Source organism: Argiope bruennichi, chromosome 4 (genome assembly GCF_947563725.1).
Source record: "Argiope bruennichi chromosome 4, qqArgBrue1.1, whole genome shotgun sequence".
In the NCBI taxonomy this organism is placed as follows: Eukaryota; Metazoa; Arthropoda; class Arachnida; order Araneae; family Araneidae; genus Argiope; species Argiope bruennichi.
The window spans coordinates 2,329,359-2,341,492 of NC_079154.1; the positions used below are offsets into that span (position 1 = coordinate 2,329,359).

General features: G+C 31.5%; 1 protein-coding gene across 1 annotated transcript in view; it reads right to left on the reverse strand.

The window, feature by feature from the left end:
• The window catches only part of LOC129966034 (PAN2-PAN3 deadenylation complex catalytic subunit PAN2-like), a 63,328-nt gene that overhangs the window by 11,127 nt on the left and 40,067 nt on the right, over nt 1-12,134 (reverse strand). The window contains exon 23 of the mRNA XM_056080381.1: nt 11,983-12,068. Within this exon, the coding sequence (XP_055936356.1) occupies nt 11,983-12,068 (86 nt within the window). The remainder of the gene's footprint in view (nt 1-11,982; nt 12,069-12,134) is intronic.

Here is a 12,134-nt window from a genome sequence, read left to right on the forward strand (position 1 = left end):
CAGGACCGCAGATCTGTTTAGTAAGCGTTCAAAGACATCATGATATGCTGAGTAGTTTTGTTATCCCACAAATTCAGCAAAGGCAATGCTTAGATAAAATTGTTTTTATGCAGGATGGAAAACCGCTACATATTGGTACATCCGTACAGCAACTGTTGCGCCATCACTTTACAGAAGAAAGAGTCATTAGTCGCTGTTTTCGTGTTGCATGGCCACCTCGCTCACTGGATCTAATCCCATGTGGGGTTTTTTTATGTGGGGTTATTTAAAATTAAGGTTTATCTTGGCGGAGTCTCGAACTTATCAGTTTTAAAGGAAAACATAATACGGACTGTTGTGAACATGCCTCCTGGAATGTTGCATTCAGTTGTAGAGAGTACGGTGTACAGAATGCAATGCTTAATCCAAGAAAATGGAGGTCATATTGAAAATAATCGATATCTTCCCCGGGAGAGCGATTCTACTGAATAAAAACAACAGAACATAAAATAAAAAGGAAATTGAATAAAATCTCCATTTTTTTTAAAATTATAATCATTTATAGAAGTCATTTTTTCGAATAAAGCACATTTGTGGAAATATTAATTTTCGTTACTCATTTATCTGTTTACGGTAGCTTTTTAAAATTTTATCGTGCAGTTAAACTTAAAATTTAGATCAAAAGTGCCGCATTCCCCTTAATTGAACTAATTTTTTTCCCCCGCGGATTCCTTTTTCCTATATCGTCAATAGTTCCCGTTCAAAATTTGGTAGCTTTGCGGCTGATAGTGCAAGCGACAGAGGTCTCTCAGTACCGTCAGTTTAAAGAAAACACACCTTGTATATAACTGCATAGCATAATCCATCGATAAAGCATCTGGATAATGCTAATTATTTCAAAACTAATTATAACAAAATAAAACAACCAGTGATCGTCAATATAGAAATATATTCTTCATAAGTGTTTGAAGTATTTTTCATAATTTAATACATGTTTTCTTTATGTTTTAGATTTACAAGAAATCAATTTTTTTGAAACAGCAATATCCAATTAAGAATACATATTCGAATTCTCCAGATTAAAATAAATAAATAACAATAAATATTTTTAAATTTTAAGTAAATGAAGGATGAAACTTGAATAAAGGAAAGTATCAATAAAGTGACCTATTTGCTATATTTGCATGTTGTGTGGTTTTGTCGTTATCAAATTAGACTGAAAGTATTAAAACACATCACTTTATTCTTCTCAAACACAACTGTTTACAGCTGTTGCCAACTGCGTAACAGAAATATTTGATATAATCTTGTTTCTACATCCTCCCCACCCTGGTCAATCTCGAGGGGGATGACCAGATATACAGATATACTTTCGACCATCAACCTTCAATTCGCAGGTTCATATCTTCCCATCACGTCCCTGGTGTAAGTCCATTAATCTGGCCGTCTTCCACATGTGCCGTAGTCGGACGACTTCTTGCAGGAGCACGATATCACCAACTCGGACGTTAACGAGATTGTCCTGGTTACGAACTTGATGAAAAGATAGCAGTTGAAGTAAATATTTTCCATCGACCATTTTTTCCAAAAACAGTCAAGTCCTGCTGCAGCTTGTAGATTCTCTTAAGCCTTGTGTCATTATCCGGGCTGGATGGAATAGCCGTTATTTTTCGTCCTGTCAAGAAATGAGCTGGTGTTAAGGCTGCGGAGCTGTCATCTTTTCCCTCTTCGTAGACTAATGGTCGGCTGTTGAGAGCGTCTTCTATTCCAACAAGGACAGTTGTCAGACTTTCTTCGTCAAAAAGTGCTCATCCGAGAACCTTTCGCAGACATTGTTTGATAATTCCTATCAGGCGTTCCCACCAGCCTCCCCACCAAACCGCTCGCAAGGCGATAAATTTCCAAGTTATACCATTTTGGCATAATATTGTTGAGTCTTAACTGATGAAAAGGCCTGCAATAACAGGATCCAGACACTTTCATGGCAGACTATACCAATTAATGATAAGAATTTCATTTTTCTTATTGTCATTGCTCTGAACATCTGGTCTATAACATTTTATTTCTCAGTGCAATTCAATCACCTTATGCATGAGGAAAGACAATAATAGTAACAAAAGGGACAGTCAACAGTGGTTACATACCTTATATTCAAGGATATCCTTATTTGAAAAAAAGGGCAGGACTTTCCTTTTATGAAAAATTAAGCATTATGAAATCCTAGCTACAGGTTAGATTCCTTGACTTAAAAAGTATTACTGCCATTTCTTTGAATATAATATCAGTGCTTTCTTTCAAACAATTGTATTAGTATATGTAAACTATGTTGATACTCCAGAAAATTCTATATATATGTAATGATATTTTAAAATTTAATTCTAACAATTAATTTCCTGATTTTTAGCTCAATTCAGCACATATTAATTTCATTCTAAAATATTCTCTTATTTCCTAATCCAATTCCACTTTTTCTATTTAATAAATTCGACAGAAGCGATGTGAAAATGCTTAAAGTTGCACTTTCATATGCTCCGAGTGAAGGGATAAAAAATGGCAAGCCTGGCATATTATTTTAAAAGATAACTATGATTGCCTTGCCTGTGGTCGACATGCGTACGAAATCCCTATTAAAATCTCTCAGTATATAATCCAATAAAATTTTTAGGGATAAAATTTTCATCATCTTTTTCTCATTTCGTGTTGTGTCGTTCTGTGCTGTTTCCGTTGTTCACCTACAAAAAAATCATGCCTCCCGAGATGGAAATAAAATGAAATTAAAAATTCAAAGTGTCTTCTCTGTCTTCGAAATGCCTTCTACTTCAATATATATATATATATATATATATATATATATATATATATATATATGTTTACGTATATAAACATAATTTTTGAAGCAGAGTCGTGGCCGAAGACAGAGAGAAGACACTTTAAACTTCGCTTTTATTCCATCCCGAGAGGCATAATTTATGTACAAGAAAAGCTAACGGACTTCATCCGCTCACCAGCGATACAACGAGCGTAAAGTGTAAAAAGAGAGCAAGAGAGTGAAAATATTTTCCCCAGTGCTTATATACTGTGAGATTCTGATAGGGATTTCTTTACACGTGTCGAATGAGGCAAGGGAATCATAGGTATCTTTTAATAAGAATGTCTTAGCTCGACAATTTTTTATCCCTTCACTCAGGGTGTGGGAACTTGTTGATGTCAACAATTTTACAGAACTATTAAGTAACTAACTTAACAGAACTAATGTTGCATTAATTAAATAAAATAAGGTGGAATTGGATCAGGAAATAAGAGAACATCTTAGAATGAAGTTAATATAAACTAAATTAGCCTAAAAAATTAGGGAATTAAGTTTAAATTAGATTTTAAAAAATTATTACATATATATAATTTTTAAGTTAAATTAATCTTCTATTTCCCACAGGAAACATTTTATAGTTGGACAAAGAAGATAAAAAATTATTATATAAAGTAAAAGAAATTACAAAATATTATTAAACCACAATTTTATGTAAAAAAAATTTGCAATCCAATCTTCATAAACAAAATTGAAATAGCTAATTGTTTTGTAATAAAAATCTAAAAACGCAGATTTTTTTCACATCTGCCCCACACATATTACGAAGCAAAAGGAAGATTTCAATGAAATCAGACAATTTAGTTAACAGCTAATTTTTTGTAAATAAAATTAAAAAAAACTATGCTTCCATCACACATTATTGCACATAAAAAAACATGCAACATCTCAAATTTGTGAGTAAACTTAAAGTAGTCAAAACCTGTGAAGCAGTAAAATTTAAGTGAGATTATTCACCTTGAAAATGCATCTTTAACTTGAAAATTATTTGATGTTTTCGCCTAAAAAAATCCGAGACTTAAGTATTTGCTCTTAAGGGTTGATAGACATTGAAAGTTACTACCGCTGGAAAGTAATGACCGCTGGAATGACGTAATTATCTAGTTATGTTTGGATTCAAGATTTTAATTAAATTTGAATCATTTTTTAAAGATTAAAAATTTATGTGAAAAATTAGAATATTACTCTTTCAAGCCGTCCATTAAGTACTAAGCTCATTTATCTATCTATACTTATATAAAGCTCAATGTGTGTGTTGGCGCTCCACATGCCGATTCTGTTTATTCAAACGATTCTGTTTATTTTTTTTTTAGTGTTTGATGCATTTAAAACTAAACATTGTTAATGAATCGATCTGTTCATGATGAATCTGAGAAAATTTTGTTGAAAACTTCTCGAGATATTATATAGATTAAGAAAAATATTCTTTAGTGCCCATAAAGTTTAAACGCTCAGTGACTCTATTATCAGTAATCATATTATTAAAAAAAATGCTTTGTTTCAGTAAAAAATATTATTATATTAATTGCAGATTAATCAGTTCCACTTAAATTTAAAGCATAAATTCTATGGGAGCTAATGGAAAATGAGAGAGAAACATATTACGTTATGGCTGGAGGCCTTTATAATATTACTAGCCGCCTTTGGCGACCAGCCGGTTCGCCAATCTTAATGTTCGTTAAAATTTTAATAATTAAATATTTTCTGCAATTTCTACTTTAATAGCTTCTTCATCAAAATATTTTAAAACTTCAAATTTTGATTATCATATAATTCATTCATAATATTATAATGGCCTTCAGTCATAACGTAATATGTATCTCTCTCATTTTCTGTTAGCACCCGTAGAATTTATGCTTTAAATTAAAGTGGAAAGAATTTATCTTCAATTAATATAATAATATTTTTTACAGAAACAAAGCATTCTTTTATAATCTGATTACTGAAAATAGAGTCATTCAGCTTTTAAACTTTATGGGCACTAAAGAATATCTTTTTTAATTTATGTAATATCTCAAGAGTTGGTCAACAAAATTTTCTTAGATTCATTATGAGCAGATCGATTCATTAACAATGTTTAAATTTAAATGCATCAAACACTAAGAAAATAAAACGAATCGTTTAAAAAAAACGGTTGGAAACAGGTTTTAAAAAAACTACTTAAAAAACGATGTACTTAAAACTATAAGCATATACAAAAAATATATAACTAATATAAATACAATTTATTTACAAAATCATGCAACTAACCCAAAAATAATTTAAATCATCCATTGATAACGTTGTCATGGCAACAATCAGAACAGAATGCGCATGCGTGAATTTTCTTCGCCGGTTACGTAACGCAAATACGTTATTTTTTCTACTCCAGTTGGGGTAACGCTATGCGGATTAGAAATTTTTAATTTCCTTTATTCTGTTTTATTTTAATTCAAAAGTACTTCAGAATGAATCTGAAAGATCGATTCATTAACAATGTTTAATTTTAAATGCATCAAACATTAAGAAAATAAACAGAACCGATTGAAATAATCCGCCGAAAAATTTTAACCCTAGCCTCATTACTGTTGGGAGAAAAAAAAAACTGAAGCCTTTCTCGTTTGGCGCTGGGGATAATGGAAGATTTTTTTGGCGGAAAAGTTGGCGGTGGGGAAAATGGAAGATTTTTTTGGCGGGAAAGTTAGTTTTTAATTAATAATTAAAATTCTAATTAAAAATTCGAAAAAAGAAACCCCAGGTGCACATTCCCAACCTCCAAGGTATACATGTACCAAATTTGGTAGCTGTATGTCAAACGGTCTGGCCTGTAGAGCGCCAACACACACACACACACACATTGAGCTTTATTATAAGTATAGATGAGTGAATTATATGACAATTAAAATTTGAAGTTTTAAAATATTTTAATGAAGAAGCAATTAAAATGGAAGTTCTATAAAATATTTAATTATTAAAATTTTAACGTGCATTAAGATTGGCGAACTGGCTGGTCGTCAAAGGCGGCTAGTTCTATATAACTTTCAACAGTTAAATTGATATATGATAATTTTAAAAATCAATGTAAATACTTTGTAAATTCTCATACTCTTTAGTTGTAATCACACAAAATTAAGACCCGGGTAAAATAAAACACAAAACATTTCTGTTGTTGTGATACAAATCATTTGATGACTACTTAACAACAACATCAAAAAACATTACAAAAAAGAGTTAAATTCATTCACTTTTGCGAATTCATATATTTGGATACCAATTTCTGCAGATTTCTCAGCTATCAGTTTTATGGAACTAATCCTTAAAAAAAATAAGGCATGCCATTTTTGTATGGTCCAATGTACATTTTTTTTAGCTACTTCACTTTCAGTGAACATATGTGAATGCATATATGTGTGAACATGTCAATAAATGCATTAAAGCCCGAATGTGATGCCCCGAGTTTGAATGCCCTTAAACAATCACCTTTAAATTATTGTTCTTTAAAAAAAATGTTGAAAAAACGGAGTTAATACGTAACAAAATACCACATTTTTGTACAACCTTTTTTTTTTTTTTTTTTTTTGCCTATTTTACTATTAGTAAACATATGTGAAATTATTTCCTTCATTGAATAGACGAATGTTTCTTCTTGAACTAAAAAGTTCGAAATCGGTAAATTTATGAAATTTAAATTTGACGTTTTCGAATTTGATATGTCATTTTTTCCCACATTCCTTTTAGATACTAAATCCAACAACAATGATGACTCTTTTGAACTGATAGGCAGACTTATATGCTGTTTTCTTCTAGTATGACTAGTAAGTGCCTATTTTCCCATATTACTTAGGCTTATTATCTTCTTACAAAGCAAGTAGTATGCAATGAATAGATGCAGATGGACTTCTAGAACCTTTTCAGCAAAATCGGGATTAATTTTTTTTATCCATCCTATTTGTATTACATACAGATTTCGTGCAGCTCATTGATTGTAAATATTCTATAATCTACTTTGAATAAGTTCACAATTTCTAAAATAATAAACAAACCATTCAATAAACTCAAGTATGGCAGACTAAATACCATTGCGCTTCTGCAGATTGAATGTTCTCACCAGTGAAATCTTTCTACTCCTTCCCGCAATTACAGAATACTCATTGGCTGCAATCTTATGGAAAAAGAATTGTATCGCAGATCAGAACTGAATTGATCTATGCAAAAAAGGAGTGGAAAAAGGATGAGTTTCGGCAATATGCAATCGCGAATGGTATTGTTTCATTTTTTAAAGCTTTGACTACGATCTTTTCTTTTTGCCACCTTTAAAGAGCGGCATTTTTTAGATGCGGAAAAAAAAACCCTAAGAAACATAAGACTCTCTGTATTTTCCCGGTTTTTATGAAAATTTTCAAGTTTCCTTGCATTTTCCTAGTTATTTTAGATGATTTTTAAATTTCCTGAATTTCCTCAGCAGCATAGCAACCCTGACGAAGTATAAAAAAAAAATGAAACTGTACCATGTTAATAATGCTTAAACGGCAGCCATAAATATAAACATTTGCATTATCACAATAACAAATCTGAGCACAATAAGAGGACAATACAACATAAGTGAGAATTTTTTGTTTGTTTAATACATAGAATATTTAAACTGATTCTAATTATATTTGTTGAATTAACTTCAAAAAATTAAAATAGTTTATCTTTACCTGTTGTACTTTTTGAGGTTCAGAATTGATAAATTGTGAAATATTTGAAGCATTAAAGAACAAGATATTTCTTGAAAAGATAATCACATGAAAAGGAAAATAAACAATATAATATTAGCATCTATTCTTATATAGTAGATCACTAGATGAAAACTAATATATCACAGGCTTGGTCAAGGGAGAGATTAAGTTACACTAATATCAATAGCAATTCAGGTAGAACTAAAAATGGCTAACTTCTTCTTTGGTCAAGCAAGAGGAAGAAGTCTACACGAAATATCCTTTCTCTATGGAACAACAGAGTAAATAATAAAATTGGAGAAAGAAAGAATGGTCTATGAAAAGAACAGTAATTACAGAAAGAAATGTCATTTGCGAACACTTAGTCAGACAAGAAAGAATAATTTAGTCTACAATGTACATAAAGTTGCAGTTATTAAAGAGCTTTTGATATATTTTTTTTTACACCAAGAAAGCTGTTAGTTTGGATATGGAAGTAAATATCGCCGCAGGGTGTCGCCGAATTCTATCGACAAATTCAGAGGGGTGATAGTAGGCATCAAGAGAATAAAGAATCACCATACAACATGGGCTCCCAAACGTCGTTTAAGGGGTAAAAATCGCAAAAATATAGGAAGTCGGAAAACTGTTGGAACTGTAAAAAATTAATAAAAAAAATAGCAAATGGTGTTTCAATTATGAATTTTTTTTAAGTGAAAGCACATTCTTAAAGGCAATTTTTCATGTAAGTAACATGCTGATTTGATGAACCAGGGGGTCGTAAATTATTGGAAATGAAAAAGTAGTTTAGAATCCTTATCTGCAAAAATATTAATGCTTTAAGAAAAATAAAAGCTTGAAAATATAAGAAATTTATACTCTTTAATTTGATATAAGTCTGTAGTGTGAAAACTGAGGAGGTTTTAACATATTTAAGATAAACTAAAATGTTTGCCGGGAAACATCGCTGCAACATCGTACCAACACCAAGGTATTGCAAAATTCTATCGAAAAATTCTAATTAGTAATAGCAGGCATCAAGTCGATAAGAATTTTCAAAGAAATATAAAGTCGCAAACGACGGTGAAAATTTATTTGCTGGAATACAGATACAGCTTGCATTTACAACACAGACATTTTATCATAAGAAAGGTGACGATGAGAAATTTTTATAAAAATTGCTCAATGTTACGGCCGCGAAGATCATTACACAACCGACACCGACGTTTAAAGGGCCACCGGACGCGCTCAAACATATCAGGTGTGCTTGCGATTTCTCCAGCAGCGACGACGATCCGTGCAAAGAGATCTTTCGATGTATCCAAAGGTATCTGAAAATCAAGAGATTTCATATGGACCCAAAAGAAGAAATCCAAGGGATAGAGATCCGGGAACGTGGAGGCCAATGAACAGGTCCGCCACGTCCCAGGATATGTATCATCTAGGTAGTTACGCACAGAATTCAAAAAATGCGCTTTTGCACCATCATGCATTAGCCACATGTTCTGGCGTGCAATGGCCGGTATTTCCTGCAGTAAATGTGGAAGGACGTGCTTCAAGAAAACAAGGTACTTTGCGCCACTGAGGCGTTAGGGCCCTGCATTTGGCCACGTTATTTTGAAGGATCCTGTCTTCCGCAACCGTCTATTAATATTTGCAAAGGTGCTGTGGTGTCGACAACGCCTACTTGGATATTGCTATTGGCATATTCTTTGCGCTAGCCGTCCATTACCATCCGCTCGGTCGTAAATTAAATACATATCCGTCATTCGTTAAATCTGACATGTTGTTTGCGAATGAAACTTATCGACTATCAATTCTGCACTGCTCTTTAATGAATACAAGCTGCTTTTATATTCCTCGAAACATCAATTCTGCAATGCTCGCTGCTTTTAAATTCCTCGAACGCATGGAGAATTTAAATACGAGAAAAGCTTCTTCTCGACTACTTAGTTCCAAATCCTTGCATTCTTAGGGTCATTCTCTTCACCAGGCTAATTGTCTCTTCGATTTCTGTTTTTGCGATTTTCACAGAATAAATGTCTCCTGCGACCCTATGTTGTATGATAATTCTTCATCTCCTTAATGCCTACTGTCACTTCACTAAATGTACCTTTCTAATTTGGCAACACCCTCTATAAATATCGACACCGATGTTGCAGCGATGTTTCCTGGCAAACATTTTAGTTTTTCTTGAATATCTTAAAACCTCCTCAGTTCTCACACTACAGACTTATATAGAATTAAAGAGTATAAAATTCATTACATTTTCAAGCTTTTATTTTTCTTAAAGTTTTAATATTTTTGCAGATAAGGGTTCTAAACTACTTTTTTGTTTTTAATAATTTACGACCCCCTGGTTTATCAAATCGGCATGTTACTTGCATGAAAAAAAGCCTTTAAGAATGTGCTTTCACTTAAAAAAAATTCATAGTTGAAACGTCTTTTGTTATTTTTTTATTTATTTTTTACAGTTTCCAAAAGTTTGCCGACTTCTTATATTTTTGCTATTTTTGCCCCTTAAACGTCGTTTGGGACCCCATGTTGTATGGTGATTCTTTATCCTCTTGATGCCTCCTATCACCCTTTTGAATTTGTCGGTCGAATTCGGCAACACACTGTATATATTATATATATATATATATATATATAGAGAGAGAGAGTGAGAGAGAGACTAGGATAAATACAAAAAAGTGCTGGAATTTTTGATAGCCCTAAAATTAAGCTTATTTAAATTATTCTCATGTCATGGATTCCATAAATAAAGAAGACGAAAAGTGTGCACCTAATTTGAACTTGTTATCAAGAACTGCCCGAGCAAGAAGAGTAAAAACTTTGTATACATTTAGTTAGTAGTATTCTTAATAGTTTCAGATATCTTGATTGTACAATGAGCATAAAGGTTCCTTATTTGTTCAACCATTTAGACAACTTCATTGAAAATCTTGATGATCAATATAAATTCACTAGAACTTCTGTCCAAAATAATATAATGGCCAATATCATGGCAAATAAATACTCATATGATTGCAATTAACTGTTGAAATCTACTAATGGAATTTGCAAGCAAAATTCATTCAGGATTGTCAAAAAACAAGTTTTCTTAATGCATTAACTCTCAATTGCAAATAGCAGGCTTTGGCAGTAGAAGTCAATTTTATTCGAGAATGCAGAAGATAATTTCATAGTAAGTTTCTATAAGATAAATCTTAGTTGGCATCATGAACAAGATTGAGAGCAATGAGTTACTCCTTGGTTTGCAGTCAACATATTAATGGAACAAAATAACGTTCCTTTTTGTTTTTATTTCATATTTTCTCATTCCTAAATTTTTATTAAGTTATTTTAGATTTACAGCAGCATTTCTCAAATGTAGTAATGCTTAAATTTCCTAATTAAAATGGTTTACAAAATTTATTATTGACAAAGTTTTTAAATGGACTATACCCGAAACTCAAATTAATGCAAATAACATTACTATCATATTTGACAAACAAGAGTTGATAAACAAAAAATAATATTATATTTGTTTTTGGCACAAGAAATAGACAAAAAACTGGTTTTTTAAAAAAAATCCACAACATCAAAATACATGCAATCGCTCCCCAAAAGCAATTTTTTTTGTCCTATAAATGGAAGAAGCACACTTTCAGAAAGCTGATATACTACATCTTAAGGTATGGATAGCCTCTACTTTAATACCTTTATGTGCCTCATAAACAATCCTCTATTAAACGAAGAATTCAATAATAATGAACAATTTATGAACATTAAGGATAAGCAAATCAAAAAAGGATTTTTCTATATAAAAAATTGTGGATTTGCATAGTGTTGACAATCAGACTTCATTTGAACTTTTTACTTGAGTTCGTAATGTATGAGATAAGGATTAATGCAGATATGATTGCTTTGATTAATGGCATTATCAATTTATCAAGAACAACTTCAAGAAAAGAATTTTATTTTTTAATCTAAATAATATAATACAGTAAAATTTACTTGATAGTAACTCTGCAGATACCTATCTGTATTTGAAATTCTTGGTTTTAATTAGCAAACAAAAAAAAAAGTTTATTAACTTCGAACAAATTGCAACCTCTTAAAACATTCCTAGAATTATATCCTTTGAAAGTTCTCTCACAAACTACATTTCATCATCAACCAAATGCTACTAAAACAGCAATAAAACAATGATATAAAAATAAATAATACATCAAACATCTATGTAATGTATCGTGTACAATGTACAGAAATGGCGACTGAGAATAACCGTGGATCATGGGAAAAAATTTCTACTATCTCTTGAAACTCGAATTTGAGAAAAAGGCAAATTGTTTCCAAAAGACATAAGATAGGGGTAATCTCAATAATATAAATGCACCATATACTTCCAAGTCATAAATAAACTAAAACAGACATTTTTCAAATTTCATAAAATCATTGAGAAATTTTACTTACCCTCTAACACATGATATTCTGGCTACTGACATTTGCGATGGTCTGATTGTTGACCTCGTACCATCACTTCTGATTTCGGCCTCTTCCTAAAATTACAAAAGTATAAAAATCATATTTATGTATTTTAAAATAGATGCTAAAATATTTTATTT